The sequence below is a fragment of the Colias philodice genome, chromosome 6 (genome assembly GCF_061535455.1).
Source record: "Colias philodice isolate Cphi_HAF_F1 chromosome 6, ilColPhil1 Martin Lab GWU primary, whole genome shotgun sequence".
Classification (NCBI taxonomy): domain Eukaryota; kingdom Metazoa; phylum Arthropoda; class Insecta; order Lepidoptera; family Pieridae; genus Colias; species Colias philodice.
Window position 1 is genome coordinate 11,950,014 of NC_143091.1, and position 18,759 is coordinate 11,968,772.

General features: G+C 34.7%; 1 protein-coding gene across 4 annotated transcripts in view; it reads right to left on the reverse strand.

The window, feature by feature from the left end:
* nAChRalpha6 (nicotinic acetylcholine receptor alpha6) overlaps positions 1-8,615 on the reverse strand; it is a 76,568-nt gene extending 67,953 nt beyond the window's left edge. For 3 of the 4 annotated variants that reach the window (XM_089696891.1, XM_089696888.1, XM_089696890.1), the window contains exon 1: positions 8,497-8,613. In XM_089696891.1, coding sequence (XP_089553017.1) covers positions 8,497-8,542 — 46 coding nt within the window. In that variant the 5' untranslated portion in view covers positions 8,543-8,613. Of the gene's footprint in view, positions 1-8,496 lie in introns of all 4 variants that reach the window. The other variant, XM_089696892.1, reaches the window with a different exon arrangement.
* Positions 8,616-18,759: the final 10,144 nt, after the last annotated feature.

The window sequence follows — 18,759 nt, forward strand, 5'->3', positions numbered from 1 at the left end:
TGTTAAGCCTGTAATTTGCAAAGAGGTACATTTCGTGATAAGGCTTAGGTATGTTAATAAGACTTGCATTTAGTCTAGAAACATCATACTGTAAAGAGCCTCTTATTTACGCTGCAAAAATATTACCTATACGAAACCAGAGTCGTAATTTGAGAAATCACATTTTTGCACAATACAAAATGTTTTTGTCAAGAAAGAACATGCTTCACGTCTACGTTTTGACTTGGTTGTGTAATATGAATCTTTAATGATGATGTCATTAATGTTATTTTTTATAGAAATTCAGTAATATAGTAAAGAATGTCACTCTCAAGGCTTCAGTTAGCATGCCATTGCTGATATTCAATCACACAAATATTTGTCCGTCTTTAATAAATTACTTTTAATACTTACTAGATCGGGTCCTAAAATGTAACATAACAGTTATATACTTATGTTAAATCGTTACATAATTCTAGGTATATATTTGTTCTATGCGTGTGTTTGTGACTGAACTCCTCCTAAACAATTGGACCGATTACAATGAAATTTTTATGTACCTTCTTCAAAATATCATTTTGGATCTTTGAATAACTTCAAAAATCCAAGAGGAATCTTCATGAAATGCTACAGGCATGTAATAAGCCTGTATAGCTGAGACCTGTTGGATCTCTCAGCCCACTGATGGATTTGTTGCTATGCCAAGAATTGTAACCGATATGTCTGTAACGTGACCAGAGCCTAATATTTGGGAAGTTAACATGTTTCCAATTTGAGGTGTCTCTATCAAACATAAGACTAAATTAATAAGCCAATTGAAGGTGTCTCTATCAAATGTAAGGCTGAATTAATAGAAGAATAAGTTTTTAAATTTACTTATGTACACATAATAAAGATGTGAATGTGTGTAAATGCCTACGTAGAAATGTAGAAATTTAAAACCCTATGCACCTACATATTAGGTAATTTAAACTGAGAATTAAAAAAAAGTATAAGATCGCATACCTAACTTTTTTACCAGCGCTTATTAATCGAATTAAATTTATAACCATACTGATTTTCTGGTTTATATATTTTCTCTTGTTTTATATTTCATTCATAAATTACAAAATTCTATTTCTGGCTGAAAACAAATTAAACGACCATTAATATTTTTCCAAAAAGAATAAAAAAGTTAATATACAGCTTTGTCAATAGCAATTAATACGGAACGCGGTAAACAATAGCTAGGTTAAATAAATCTGCTTTTCCTCCGAGCCCCAGTTTACATTTAATTTAGCTTCCCAGATTTACAATAATTTGTAAACTTTTGGCATTTATATTGGTACACCGTGATTTGTTATGTCCGATAACGCTCGGATATTTATTGTTGCAACAATTATCCCCGTGCGGAATTGTTTTTGTCCACAATTACATTCTCTACACCCTTGTTAATTATCATACCGTTTACGCAAAATGTATATTATATACTTTTTTTACAACTAACCTTTTTGGTGATCGTACAGCTGGCCACTGACACAAATTAAAAAGAATTTCGAAGTTCCATTTTTAAATAGCGCGGGACGCGTGACCATAGAAATCTAAATGAAATAACAAGACACTAGAAGTCGTAAGCGCGCGTGACCTTGTCGCCACTCAGGTGACTTTCCCATCACCAGTGTGTTCGTCACAGTTCAGTTACTATGGAGACGTATGTGTGTAAACATGGTGTGTTTCAGCATTTCCCATTGCGGAAATTTTTCCACAAGTTGTAATTATACTAATAAAGGAATAATATTTCATCGGTAAATATTTTTTTTTAGAAATAATGCCGTTTTTCCTTAAAATTATAGAATATTTACAAGTATTACGAGTGTCACCATAGTAATCGAAATAACAATGAATGACACAGTTTCAACCTTATTGGAGCAAAAAGAAACAAAACGTCTCATATACTTAGGGATGTTATTCTAAAATAAACCGTAAATTCGTGCGTTAGGATACATATTAAAAAGCTTAATTTAATATTTAAGTTAGTTTTCACTAAAATCAAGTTGTCCAATAAAAGGCATAGTTTAATTGTGTGTTATTTTGGCGACAGCGGTTTTCATACGAATTATGAGATTATAGCACTTCTATGTGTCTTGTTATTTAGATTTCTATGCGCGTGACTATATAGGTATCAGGAATTGGTGATTTACTTACGCAAAAGGCTACTTACCTGCTATATGTATATAGCATTTCACTTATAAAACATAACGAAAAATATATTTAAGAATGTAGATTATATATTATAGGCGCGCTCGATCCAACATATTGGTATTCATCGGAAGGCGAAACACGTGTTGAATACGATCTGGTTGGCAAAGAGAGTACTTTTTGCAGTGAATTTATATTTTGTGGATTTCCGTAAAAGATATGTGGAGGAATAATGTTGGAGTTGGAAATAGTTGGGTGAATGTTTTCGATATCAGGATTTCATCCACTGGTCTGGCGATTGTCTGACCCAGGGGTAGGACAGTTCCATACAATGACAGATTTGGGGTTTTTATTTTCAAAATGCGCCATCTCTTAACGGTATCCAAAACAATTAGTTGCTTTATACGATCACAGATGGAAGAACAATCGATAAGAAATAATTTATTACAAAACAAAAAAGACAAAGAACATTTATTTAAATATCTAATTATTTAATTGAACTTGTATTATAAATATTTTTAAATTTTGTGTAACTTACAAGTTGAGTAATAATTACGATAGCAACACAATGAATTGATTCCAATATTGATTGTGAAAATACGTCACAAATATGGCGACTGCTCCTTGCTTTGCGCTTGTTTGTAGTTTTGTTCCATATTTTGTACTGTTCTTCGTGATTCGTGAAATTAATCCGCCGATCCGCGTTGAGTTGAGTCCTCTCCTCAGTCCTCCGTAGTGAAGTGTACGAATTTCCAAAGAATACAAAAAGAATAAAAAATCATTTTAATATATCCATCAAACAAAATTTAGTGACGGACATTATTTTTGAAGAAAGATGTTCCTAAAAAAGGATTGAAACAAAAAATAAAAAGTTTACTGACATATTTGTGTATTATCCCTTTAATTGTGATAAACATAAAACTACATTAAAAAGTTATTTTGAAAATACAGTAATTCATGTACTTGTTGTATACAGTCTGGCAAAATCACATATCATGGCGAGGACGAAATAAAAACAACAGCACAAACATATAAAAATAAACATAAACATGTAACAATTAAAAATAATATTGTTATTTAAATATGTAATACTGTTCAAAATCAATTATTTTCTAAAAATTCCGTACCAATGTCAAAATTTACAATTCTATGTTAATTACTGTAAGTGTAAATAAATAAATTATTGTAAAATAAAATTTGTTTTTATTTGTATGCACTCCCTTTCTGAAACTCATGCTTAGACTTCATCTTCTTACTATTTTACTGTATTCAAGGTGATAAGATTTTACTTATTAGGTATTTGATTTTCTCTCAACTTGAATACAATAAAATAGTAAGAAGCTGAAGTCAAAGTACCTACCATTGCATGTAATATAGTAGATGTCTATAGCTATAGCTATACATTTCACAAGTTTGTGGATGCCGATAATAGATGGCGCTGTTTATCAGATCAATTGACATTAGCGGTCTTCAAAAAATTCTGCGAGCGGGCTCTCTATACCCGTATATATTATATTACTCTATGGTCTGACCTTTTAGTGCGTATTGATGCACGCTTTTTGCACGCCTCATAAGCGAAGCGTTGAGGTGGGTACTACTGTCACTTCGCGCAAAACATCTGATTTTTCAAACTTAAAATGTCTTTATGTATCATACATTGCACTTGTAAGATAATACATACACACACATATTAAGAAAAAACACTATTTTTAACGTTCATGATATTTTTGATGTCATTTTTGTTATTTAAACTAGTTAAAAAACAGTTTAAAAAAGTTCTGTCTTGGACGTCCGTGTGTCTGTATGTGCGGATCCTTTTTCTTGTTAACACGATAGCGACCGAAATACTTTACTAATCGAGTCTTTTTTTTTCTCTTACGCTTGAGTATGCTCAGGAATAGAACCCTTTCATTTTTCAGGGTCTGATTCGATGTGGTTTAATTGTTATTAAATAAACAAAAATAATAATTAATAAATATTTATTAAAAAAAAATTATGAGGCGTGCACTTTTGGATTTTCCAAATTTTTATTTGATATTCAGGCAAGAGAACGATTTATCTATTAAACTGTAATTGTTTCATAATAATTGTTTCGGGGTGCGAGGATAAGATTATTAAGTATAGAAAGGTGTTCGAATTAGTCTTCGATCATAATTTTCTTAATATTGTCTTGTCTATTTTCAGATTTAAACATCCTTTAACAATCCTCCTGCAATTGCGACAAAGAACAAAATATGCGCAGCAAATGTTTATAGTAACTTATCTTATGTTCAAAAATACGAGGTAAGGCTAGCTCACAAGTAAGTAATACGGTTTATTAAAATTACTATACTATCTAGGTATATATTAGCGGTTGAGGTTAAAACCTAAATAAATAGATAAAAATTTACAAATCAATCATTATTACATACTAGCTTACCGCCCGCGGCTTCGCCCGCTTTGTCTAAAACCTAATAAATTGTATACTAAAACCTTCCTCTTGAATCACTCGTTCTGTTAAAATAAGCCGCATCAAAATCAGTTGCGTAGTTTTAAAGATTTAAGCATAAATAGGGACATAGGGACAGAGAAAGCGACTTTGTTTTATGTAGTGATAAACCATAATAATTATTTCAGTGCGACAAACAGAACCTCAAAACTTCGTAAATTAATTGACAGAAGCTCATAATGTTTGCAATTGTTAAGGTATAAAAGAGTTTATTAGTAAGGTAAGCTTATAAACGACCGGAACGCTTTTGAATGCAAAATAGCTTATTGCCTTTACATGATGGCGAAAGAAAAAGAGAAGTGAAACCTTTACATGAACAAGTGCATGTTGGATCAAAAGTGATATTTTTTACAGAATAATGTTTGAGCTACCGAATTTATTGTGCTGAAATTCGAAAGTTACAGTTACCAATTAGCTTATAAATTAAATAAAAGGCTTATTTTATTTTGTAAGATTTAAAATACACACAAGTAGTGAGAATTATTAGTTATACATCACATTATTTAATTCGACGTTCATGCCACTTAAATCAACTTACGTACATATACCGTTTTCCAGTATTTCTTTATCCACATTTCTGAAATCTAATCATACCACGGCTGACATCTCTAGAAACCTTTTAAACACAACAAATTACCCCACGCATTTAAAATAAAAGCTGAATTAATGGAGATAGTTCTCAACAATAAAGTGGCAATTGGCTCTTAAAGAGGTGTCGAGCTCAAAGCCATGCGCTGAATACAGGCATTTTGTTTTTATCAACTGCTAACAATGCTTTAGTTCACGCTTGCTTTCATTCCATCATGACCGTTGATAGAAAGCCAGATGCGCGTTTGTGTACAATTAAAGCTGAAATGCGTTGTTTTTAGCGACACTTTTCAACTAAATGGAGAGGTTTTTTACGTTTTATGCGTTTGGAAGAGGAATGAATGTTAGTTTCTCTATGTACTTTAAAATATCATATTTCTACAAGAACGAGGCCGGCAAAATTCGCTAGCGGTTAATTAAAATTTAATTTTATGTGTTACAAATGAGGGTTAAAATTTGGCGAAGCTACTCATAAATGTAGGAGTACGGTAATTATAATATTGTATACGTAGAACATACCCGGGTTATTTTACAAACAGCTCATTTTCTCTCTGAATTAAAAACTTGGTAGATTTTCCAACCAAGTTTTCAATTCAGGCATTTTTACCTTATTGAAATAGTATTCTTTTTTATTGAAATAACTTAAGTTTGTGTTTTAGTGGATGGAATAATATCTTGATTATCTTGCTTTTAAAATAAACATTAAAAATGTTCTTGAAAGCTCAGCAACGTTTATGAGGACACCTGAGTGGTTTCATAGCTTGATAATTTTGTACCTTTTTTGCACTGCTGTTGATTGCACTATTATGCACGACTACATCATGTTCTAAAACTCATCCATTTTCTCAAAACTTTTACAAACACATACATTCTTTGTATCTTTGGGCACTAATTGATGGCTGAGTTAGATGATGCTCTACGTGGAAGGTTGTGGTTTTGTATAGACCGGTTACAGACCCTGACCAAAGAGTGTCAAGGCTTTCATTATTTTTTCTTATTTATCTATGAAACTGCCAGATTAGTGAACGAATTACAACTTCCTGAAATCTTTTAAAACCTAATCTAAAAGATTCAGATTTCTAATCGCTACTCAAATCAAAGACAAAAAGGTTAATTGACTGAAATAATTTTAGATTATTTGAATGAAAAAGACATCTCTACAAAGCCGAAGCTGGCAGGAACATCAAAAAACCCACGAGAATTACTCACTCGTGTCTCCCATTCCTTTGTTTTCCGACAAAAATAAGAACAACGGTCCAATTACCGCAAAAAACAATGTCAGCGATTAATGTGATGTTCTTCGGCCCAGAAATAATACGAGACTGTCCGGAACATGAGACGTAAATGGCACGAAAATGATGAATGCACAGCCTTCAGGAGAGCATTGAAAACCTTTGTGTAAATCCTACTCTTTTGTGCCGTTTATCGCACCTACTTTGAGCTTTGTAGCCGTCTTATTTATCTCGCTATAGATGAACAACCAATAGATATTATGAGTATAGTTATTGTTAAGGTAGAGTGCAACGATCAAAATGTTCTCTACCTTATTGTTGAGTAAAAAGATTTTTAAATAATGAATCATATTTTCAATTTAAAATGCACACTAAAATATGGTTGAGAAATATCGTTGAACGAATGGGTATCAGGTATAAAAATAAATTTAATTTGGGTAAAAATTTTCTCAATTGACTATAAGATTCAATGTTAGAAAACCAGCGAAAATAACAAGAAAAGTGAGAAATATTGTTCCCTATTCTTTTGACTACAAAAGAATAGGGAACAATATTTCTCACTTTTTGTAATACATAAAAACATTAATATTTCAATGCAACGTATCCCGTACCTTGACCTGATCTTAATTCCTAAGTGCTCTGCAGATTCGTTGAACCTCAAACCTATGTCTAACTTTACTTGTAAATTTAGATTTTATGTCGCTATAAAACTAGACGCCCCCGTGATACGCAGCTACATAATATATTATTCAGACGGGTCTGGGAGTTTTTAAGAGATTCGTGTAAACCTTTTACTGCCGAAATCAAATCTTGAATGTAGCTTTATGGAGTGAACGACTTCTCGGGATTTACAAACTTGGCACAACTCTGGAATGACTTTGGGGAAAAACTGCTTTGTTTTCGTCTCATTTGCTTAAGAAAGACACGAGTGCTGAACCTGTCCATTTGTTTTTGTTAGAACTAAGATCCTTTAAATTATTCTTTGTCTGAAATACTGAATTTATTATAGGATAAATCTTAACTATAGAGCTAGGCGTTCGAGTTGGTACTTTTGCTTCTTTTAGTTATTAAATTATAGATATTAAATTTTATATAAAGAAACACTTGAAGTTAGGCTCTTCCATATGCAGATTTCAAATGCGACCACATTAATATTTTTTTCTACCATTTAATTTTTTGAAATTTTTCATATTGTGATAATTTTTTAAACCTATCGCTTTGCTAAGAAATATTTTATCTTAGTAAAAATATTTGTGTCCATTGGCATTGGTTAAAAAAAGGATTTAATCATTTAACTCTATATTATATCAAACACCATTCGCCTTATAGTTGGTAGAGTCGTGTCTATATTTAGCTGTGATATTTACTCAATATTAAGTAGGGTACTTGTCAAAGTGCCACATTAGCAAGCAATATTGCTTTGCATAAATAACATTGCTGAGTATCGTGACAGTCGCGTGATTGATGTACACTCAATCGTACCTTTCATACACCATCAACAAATAGCTTCCATTTCGTGTATAACGCCTAATCTATTATTACCCCGTTTGTGGGTAGGCTATAACTCTCTAAACCGTGCCGTTACATTATATCTAACTATGATAGATGGCACATTAAGTCCTATATGTCCTTACTAGATGATTAAAATATGTCATTTTAGTTGAGTAAATGAAGGTAGTTTAATATACGTAACATAGACGTAACTGTATATCAAAATTATTTTATGAAATTCCATGAATACGAATAGGCTAGCTGCTTTCCTAAGAAAACAATCAAAGAATCGAACTGTGAACAATAAAGTTATCAACGTTGAACAAAGACAGAGACGCTTCGATAAGGGAGATAAGGGTAACATCATAATCATCCCACCCGCTGTGCTCTCATGCGACCCGTGCCGCTCCAGTCGGCCGATCATGGATGAGCTACCTTACCGATACCACATCCTGGGACACACTCACAACACCTCAGCTCATCGATTGATAAACAAACGCGGGGGCGCGGCGGACGCCTGTTGCGCGTCACGAGACTCACCGGGCAAGAGGGCGAGGATCGCCAAGGCCGCCAGCATGGGGGCCATGGCGGCGACGCGCGGGCATACCACACCCGCGCCCGCTGCGCTAGCACGCCGGCGCGCTCATGCGGCCCACTGACAAACACGGCCGGCCCGAGCGGCGCTCGGCGCGGGACTGACCCCGCCGCCGCTGCCCACCCTCGCACATCCCCACTCCCCCGCACTCGCGGCTGCGCAGCCTTCAGGTGCGCGAAACCTGAGCCCTGCCCCTTGAAAAATCCTGAGATCGCATAGTGAAATCAAAAACTCGTTATACACTTTCGTGTGGGAGAGGTAATGAGGGCCAGTGGCTAATAGGTGCAAGGATAAGTAGGCCAGCGGGCGCAAGGTCGGCCCGGGAGAGTCCCCGGGCGCCCTTCGCGAAATCATTCGTGTAATATTAATCAGAGTGAGTTAACCGCGGATATCTCGTTCATCAGCGGCTCTCACTTTCAATTAGCGGAATGCTTCTTGGCATCAAGAACGTAGAGCTGAGTGAGGCTTTATAAAAAATACCAACTCCAATGGGATTAAAAGTGAAGAATTCACGTTATGATTCGACAACATGTTAACTGAAGTTTCATTATTCAGTTAAGCTGACGGAAGTCGCTCAATGAGAAATTTTAGATGCTAAGCTCTACCTTTTTTTTACTTATTTAAGTATTATGAGTCTTGTAATATTAATTTAGAAACTCTTAATTCTAATAATTGGGCTCAACTACTTTAAAATGAAATTATACGTTTACAATTTCAAATAGTTATTAGATACTAGCTTACCGCCCTCGGCTTCGCCCTCTTTGTCTGCAACCTAATAAATTATATACTAAAACCTTCCACTTGAATCACTCTATCTATTAAAAAACCGTATCAATATCCGTTGCGTAGTTTTAAATATTTAAACATACATAGGGACATAGGGACAGAGAAAGCGACATTGTTTTATACTATGTAGAGATGCCATCGCCCATGTGAACACATAAATCCTATAGCATTCAATGATCACGTACATATCCAACTTAGAATGAATTTTAGATACAGTACAACAACAACTAACAAATTAACTGCTCAGTCTTATATTCAAATCTATTTGTACCAGTAGGTACAAATAGATTTAGTTTAGGATAGCCACTTATTGAGTAAAGCTCTCTAACATTACGCTACAACATGCAGAGCAGTGAAAAAACTGAAAAAAATATTTTTTTATGTAGGTAAAACCACAAAATAGCATTTTGATAAAAATTGCAGGAGTATGTATGTTTGTTAACAATCCCCTAAAGTACCAACCTTACAAAATAAATGTTCAAAAAATCTGTTGGTCCTTTACAAAACGTCGTATAAAAAACACCTTAAAACATTATTTTCCAACTGCTTCTCATTAAAGGCAATACTTTTAGCATTTTCATCTTCTTTAATTACAAAGCATCGTATATTAAAGATTTTTTAACTTAAAAACAGCGTTCGGAACGTTTCAACAGTAGCTAATGGCGTACCGTTGATCATTTTTACAAAGGGCCGGCGTTGCTTCACAAAATACACGCGAATTCCCTTTAACTAATTGGTTAGTGAAAATGTAATTATAGGGCATTACTCTGCCTGACAAGAGGGAGCTGTAATTACAAGTACAAATTATTTTCACACTCGTCAACTTAGAATAATAAATAATTTAATTTGTCTTTCTAGAGTAGTGTTCCGTTCGCTCCGTTTAAAACGACATGTTGGCAAGATGAATTAAATTATAGCAGCTGTATATCACACATCTTATTGTGTGTAGTAGGCCGTAGGAAGTAATAGTCATTGTTGGATTTTATGGGGAATATATTACGTTCTAACAGGAGTAAACTACAAACTAATAATGATGTGATTGTATATTCGAAGGAAGTAAAGTGTAAATCAAAACTCAGCTCTCAATTATCAACTTGGTGCATATTCATAGCCTGTCATACAAGCCTTAATAAACGTCACAAAATTAAGATTAATTAGGTCTTACACGATGTCTCGCGTCAGACACTAATAATACACTATACAGATCGCAGGCGATAGGTTGTTAATTTTATAAGAAAATCCTTACTGCAGCAGTTCAACATACTATAACTAAAATGACAAAGATTACAACGATATTAATAGACGCGCGCTTTGTTGAACTAATATTTTATATTGAGCTTTTTCATATTTTTATACTCTAGACATAATTCTTAAGAAATCTATAAAAAAATATTGGTCCTTTACAAAATAGACCCTACAGCAGGTAGACCGGGAGATACTGACACAAAATTTCGAGTCATTTGTAACAGGATGGCGGTTCTACAGGGGTCTTAGTACGCAATGACAAAAAGAAAAACGATGGTGTGAACGCTGGTACCGGCGGCTTAGTCGCGTGGGCGTTAGTCGAACTCGTCGGAAAATAGCGAAAGTCAAACGATTTGTAACAGTATGGCACTTATTTTTCCTGTAAGTTTGAGGATCAACAAATATAAATACAAAATTTCAAAGATCTATGTGTTGGAAATCTTCACTTATATAAATTAATAATAAATTAAGTTTTCAAGTATGACAGCACTTTTTCCCCCTACTAGAAGTATGGCAAATATAATAATGGTCACATTTTATCAAATACTCTCCAAAAATCCAAATGCAATACTGGTACAAAAAGTTTGGCGAAATAAAAATTTTTTGCAGATTTTCGGCGGTATGGCGACCATTTGGAATCGTCCGAAAAGTATGGCATGGCGATTTTCGTAAATGACTGCACGACGATAGTTACCTGTGCAAAAGTTAGCCTGGTACAAATGGTTGAATAATTGTTTTATTTAAATCAACACATTCGCGTCGGTATGGCGGGCTGTAAGTCACACCGGAAAAGTATGGCATGACACTACCGCCTACTTCTTTTTTATGGGCTATCGGTAAATTCTAAAATTTTTGTGTTACAAATTGTTTGACTTTCGCTATTTTTCCGACGAGTTCGACAAACGCCCACGCGACTAAGCCACCGGTACCAGCGTTCACACCATCGTTTTTCTTTTTGTCATTGCGTACTAAGACCCCTGTAGAACCGCCATCCTTGTTACAAATGACTCGAAATTTTGTGTCAGTATCTCCCGGTCTAAGGCTTGTAATTACTGAACTACAACTTCTTATTGAAAGAGATGGACCTGAATATTTTCTAAACGAAAGGACCAAATTAAAATAGCGTGTAGCCGATGCCTTTTAAAAATATAAGCACTACTCTAAAAGACGTTCTTACTGTTACAAAATAAAAAAAAATTAATTTAATAGATGTGAAAACTAGTAATTGGCACTTATATCTCTCTCTCTCTGTAATTGAAACCGTAATATTATGTCAACATAGGGTGCCCATACATCATCACTAAATAGTATAAAACAAAGTCGCTTTCTCTGTCCCTATGTCCCTTTGTACGCTTAAATCTTTGAAACTACGCAACGGATTTTGATGCGGTTTTTTTTAATAGATAGAGTAATTCAAGAGGAAGGTTTATATGTATAATAACATCCATTAAATAGTGGAGAAGTACTGTTATTTTTGAGGTTTCTAATGTGATGTCGTAAATAATTATAATTTTTCCGCTTACATTGCAAACGCAGGCTACGCGTTTTATCAAAATATTGTACTAAGTACCTATTGTACACATTGAAAAGGTCTACAGAAAAGTACGCGATGGTATATGTCTATCTCTTATGGATAACCCACAATAACTTTTTTTGTCATTTACTTTTTACGACAAATAATGGTTAATTTTCGAAGCGATTTTAACCAATACAGCATTAATCCTTAACGAATTAAATACCTTGAATACATTGTTCATTTAATATACATCTATATGGCCCTTTACACCGTATTATTTAAGTGAATATTTTCGAAGATATTACAGATTTAAAAATTGCGGGACGTAGCGTTTGCGGCGGTACCGGCCGGCCGCCATTGCACCCGTGCGAAGCCGGGGCGGGTGGCTAGTTTGTAATAAAAGTACAAAAGTATTATAGTTACAAAAACAGCAGGATTGTTTATTTTCTACAAAATGCTTTCTACCTATGGGCTATGGCGGCCTCTTTTTTCTCTCAGTTTGGCGTGTATGATAATCCCTTCAGTTACCTTCCTTCCAACTTCCACTACATTATATACAAATCTGACTAACTGTCAGATTTTTCAAAAATTATAAAGCAAACTCAAAAGCAAACTCCAAAGCTCTCCATGTCGTGTCCTACTCGGGTCTTCCACGCAAGCTTTCACAGGCTTCGGGGTAACTGTTCGGGGCGATGGCCCCTTTCAGTGATAGCAACGCCGCCTGCTACTACAGGCGGGGCACTGGGTGGGACCGGATGGTCCAAGGTGTCATGTCCGGGAGGTATCCTGCTGCAGTGCGATCGAGTCCGCGAGGTATCGCGAGCGATCTGCGACCTGCTGCAGGGGGGAATGTCCGTGTGTGCTTCACCCGCCGCTCAGTGTCGTATTTTGATAGCCTATGAACCAAACTTTTATTCAAATTATATAACGTTAATTTTGGTCTTAATATTTAAATTTTATATTTATTTTGTCCATTACTGGATGCTTGTCCACGACTGGTGCCGTTACCTTATGTATATTCAATAAAAGTTAAGTAGTAAGTAGTAACTACTATGCAGTCACTATTCCACGCGGACGAAGTCGCGGGCACAGCTAGTAATAAAATAAATATGTACCTAGTTACAAAAACAGCAGGATTGTTTATTTTCTACAAAATGCTTTCTACCTCTATGGCGGCCTCTTTTTTCTCTCAGTTTGGCGTGTATGATAATCCCTTCAGTTATCTTCCTTCCAACTTCCACTTCCACTACACTATATACAAATCTGACTAACTGTCAGATTTTTCAAAATTATAAAGCTCTAAAGCAAACTCCCAAGCAAACTCCCAAGCTCTTCATGTCGTGTCATCATCTCGGGGTCTTCCACGCAGGCCTTCACAGGCCTCGGGGTAACTGTTCGGGGCGACGGCCCCTTTCAGTGGTGGCAACGCCGCCTGCAACTACAGGCGGGGCACTGGGTGGGATCTAATGGTCCGAGGTGTCGTGTCCGGGAAGTGTCCTGCTGCAGTGCGATCGAGCCCGCGTGGTATCGCGGGCGATCTGCTAGCTGCTGCATTTCCATTCAAAAATTATATCAGTATACAACAAAAAATTTCACTAGCGCGATTCAACTCGACTCAATAGCGTATAGCGACATCTATTTTCACTGAACTAAGTTACTTGTTCATATAGCATTTTTCTCTACGTTATTTAATTATTATTGAGATGATTTCTGGAACAAAATGTTTTAACTATGTTCCTAAATTTTAATATGATAGAATAAGGCCAGGTAAGGCAACCTCAACTTATAACTTAGAGCATATTTGAAGTAAAACTTCTTTATCGGGGTTGGAAAAAAATTTAGTGTAACATTTTTTCGTTACGCGTGACATTTTTCCGTTACGCGCCATATTTATCTTATCCCTACCACGCGTTATTCGACGTATTTCTGTAAAGTTGCATATAGTAAATTATTTTTTGAAAAATAAGGTCATAAAGAAGTTTCACTTCTTACGTGTGTACAGCAGCAGTTTCTATATAGAAGAGCCGGCAAGAAACTATATAATTGCTCTTTAAAAGTGTTATCAATTTTGCAAAATTTCTCATTTAGATAATACTAGATTTGTGACCGCGGCTTCGCCTGCGTTTTAAAAGAAAAACCCGCATAGGTCCCGTTCCTGTAGGATTTCCGGGATAAAAGCCTATGTTTTATTCTGGGTCTTCAGCTACTTACTTTTACATACTAAATTTCTTTGTAATCGGTCCAATAGTTTTTACGTGAAAGAATAACAAACATGCATCCTCACAAACTTTCGCATTTATCTATACATCTATACAAATATTATAAAGAGGAAAGGTTTGATTTTTTGTTTGTTTGTTTGTTTGTTTGTTTGTATGAATTGAATAGGCTCCGAAACTACTTGGCAGATTTGAAAAATTCTTTCACTGTTGGAAAGCTACATCATTTCTGAGTGACATAGGCTAGGTTTTATCCCGGAAATCCCACGGGAACGGGAACTATGCGGGTTTGTTTTTGAAAACGCGGGCGAAGCCGCAGGCGGAAAGCTAGTGATATTATAAGTAGGATGTAAGAGCACTGTATGTGTATGGTGGTTCGCTAGAGCATTCCATCTTTTAAATTATATGAATACTAGCGACCCGCCCCGGCTTCGCACGGGTGCAATGCTGATTCTAAATACACTACAGAAAAACTGTGAACGTTGTATATAAAAACATAGTGGCCCGCTACGGCTTCGCACGGGTATAAAATATATAGCCGGGCGGCCGGCCGGTACCGCAAACGCTACGTCCCGCAATTTTTAAATCTGTAATATCTTCGAAAATATTCACTTAAATCATACGGTGTAAAGGGCCATATAGATCTATATTAAATGAACAATGTTTTCAAGGTATTTAATTGGTTAAGGATTAATGCTGTATTGGTTAAAATCGCATCGAAAATTAGCCATTATTTGTCGTAAAAAGTAAATGACAAAAAAAAGTTATTGTGGGTTATCCATAAGAGATAGACATATACCATCGCGGACTTTTCTGTAGACCTTTTCAATGTGTATAATACTTAGTACATTATTTTGATAAAACTCGTAGGGTTCAGCCTGCGTTTGCAATGTAAGCGGAAAAAATGTAATTTTTTACGACATCACATTAGAAACCTCAAAAATAACAATACTTCTCCACTATTTAATGGATGTTATTATACCTATAAACCTTCCTCTTGAATCACTCTATCTATTAAAAAAAACCGGATCAAAATCCGTTGCGTAGTTTCAAAGATTTAAGCGTACAAAGGGACATAGGGACATAGGGACAGGGAAAGCGACATTGTTTTATACTATGTAGTGATAGTGAAGTGATGATATATAACACTGTGTCACTGTTTTACAAACCTCAAAACCATATCTATTGTGTAGACATTTTTTGTCCAAATTTGATTTATTCACTTTGATAATTCGAAAAAAATAATATTCATATGATACTAAAAGATATTCACACGGGTGAACGCACTCTCCATTCATTTTCATGTATGAATGACGAGGCTCATTGTGTCAGCCGGAGTGCATAGTAACAAAACTATTTCATTGGAAAACACTTCAAAAGCCAGCTTTTTACAGGCATGAATGAAATTCTTTGATGATAAAAGAGAAGGGAAATTTACGTATTACGTTAATAGTTTAAAGTTGAGGCTTCAAACATGCATTTTCATTTTGCTGTGAAATAAATTGGTGTATATTTATTACTGGTGAAATATAAAAGGTATTAGGTAATTTTTATAATGTATTTGTCTTCCTTTTTACATTAAAGTTCATGTAATTTTATATTGTAGTCGCATCTTCAATAACTTAAAAATATAAAATACTAGCGACCCGCCCCGGCTTCGCACGGGTGCAATGCTGATACTAAATACACTACAGAAAAATTGTGAACGTTGTATAGGTATAAAAATATAGCGGCCCGCTCCGGCCTCCGGCATCGCACGGGTATAAAATACAGAGCCGGGCGGCCGCAAACGCTACGTCCTGCAATTTTTAAATCTGTAATATCTTCGAAAATATGCACTTAAATCATACGGTGTAAAGGGCCATATAGATCTATATTAAATGAACAATGTATCCATGGTATTTAATTGGTTAAGGATTAATGCTGTATTGGTTAAAATCGCTTCGAAAATTAGCCATTATTTGTCGTAAAAAGTAAATGACAAAAAAAAGTTATTGTGGGTTATCCATAAGAGATAGACATATACCATCGCGGACTTTTCTGTAGACCTTTTCAATGTGTATAATACTTAGTACATTATTTTGATAAAACTCGTAGGGTTCAGCCTGCGTTTGCAATGTAAGCGGAATAAATGTAATTTTTTACGACATCACATTAGAAACCTCAAAAATAACAGTACTTCTCCACTACTTAATGGATCTTATTATACATATAAACCTTCCTCTTGAATCACTCTATCTATTTAAAAAAACCGCATCAAAATCCGTTGCGTAGTTTCAAAGATTTAAGCGTACAAAGGGACATAGGGACATAGGGACAGGGAAAGCGACTTTGTTTTATACTATGTAGTGATCAATCGTTATCAATATTATATCTAGGTATATCTATACTAATAATTAAAAGAGAAAAGGTTTGTAATTATGTATGTATGGTTCTCACGCATAAACTACTGGACCGATTTCAATTTCTAAAAAATTCTTTCACCATTAGAAAGCTGCATCTTCACTGAGCAACAAAGGCTAGATTTTATCCAGGAAATCCCACGGGAACGGGAACTATGCGGGTTTTTCTTTGAAAACGCGGGTGAAGCCGCAGGCGGAAAGCTCATAAAATATAATATTATATGCAGGCAAGGTATTCCATTCCTTCACAGTTCGCACTTTAAAAGATTACGCAAAACCTGTACTGTGAAAGCTCGGTATGTTTACGAAATAAGGTTGGTCCAAACTCTACATAAGTAATAATAAAAACTTAATTTATAGTCAGCACAACGAATACTACTTTTAAATACTTACTTTTAATTAAAATTCTGTTAATTATCATTTCAGGTACAAATCTTCCGCGATTCCTAACTCATCAGAAACTTGGCGACTGAAAAGTTAAGTACATAGTAGAGACTTAGAGAGAAGAGAAGCAAATGAAATATAAACAAATGAAATATATGTCATATAAACAAATAATATGTTAAAAATGTAACATAAGAAAACGTAACTTAATCTTGTGACTCCCAATTCTGTTTGATTTGATGACATTTCCTAGTATCATATCACAAACAACCTACATTTTTACAACTATCAATTACATTATCATCATACAAGGTAAACTAGCTAAACAATAGTTTGTTTAATTTATGAAACTTCACCAGAAATCCGATTTATATCAAAGTTTTTGAAAATTAGAGCAGTTAATATAGGTACATTATATTACTTTGTCCGCCTTTCCGCTTTGCCCGCCTCTTTGGTACAGTGGATGACGCATGAGCGTAGAACCGAGGGGTCCTGGGTTCGAATCCCGGTGGAGACGAAGAAAAAAAAGTCTCGGTCTGGCAGGATACAGAAGGCTGATCACCTACTTGTCCCTAAAGAAAATCGATCAGTGAAACACATATATAATGCATCTGCCCCTTATCCCACTAGGGGACATTGACTTCACTTTTTATTACTTTCTAAAAAAGCTATATTGTGTAAAATTTTCCTAGGTACCTAGGTATGCTGCATATAGATATCTACTCGATATATACAATTTTATTTCTATTATACAAATCTCACATCTATACATATTTTAAATTAACCTATGACATCGCAAAATGGCGGACAAACTTAAAACATTGTTTACTTAACTATAGTGGAGCCAATTTAATAGGCAACATTTGTCGTCTATCAATTTTTTCTTCATAGGGTGGTAACCTGCATAAAAAGATCGATTAAAGTGAATTAATCGATACGGACTTGAAACATTTGTCAATCGAACTTGAAACACATGTCAATAATTTATGATAATTTTTATTCCCAAGTAATCAATGCATTCGATTCTAGATGTCAGATTTCGATTTTTAGAGTAACGTCTCTGGTATTTAAAAAGAAAAAAGGTTTATTGACACAAAATTGTAGCGACGTCAGTTCTTTAAATCAGAAATTGTTTATTATGTTTAGAATGGTTTATCAGTAAAATCAAATCCTAAAATTACTTATATCGGTTATTATTATAATAAATATGTAATCGTAATTAAAAAAAGTTAAGCAAATGTGCAGTTCTAACAAAACGAAATTACTAGTTAGAAGAAGTTAGTTAGAAGAATTAGAAGTTACTAGGTTACGTTGTTGAATTTTGTTGAACTGTCAAATGTTGCCTATTAAAATGGCTCTACTATAGACTTCATTTAGAAGCGCTTCGAAACGACCCTATTCTTGGTTGGATTGTACCTACAAACATACGACAAACAAAAAAAAATGCTATGAATTAAAAAAAATCAGAAGAAAAAAACATACGGAACTTTAAAATGATTATGATTGAGAGATCCAATTTTTCGTCATTAACACCACCTATATATATATTAAAATGAAGGCAAATGACGGGCGCACATTTGGAATTGCGTACTTTAAGCTCGTGTACGCTTTGAAATTGATATTAATATAAACAATATACATAAATTCGAATATATCAAT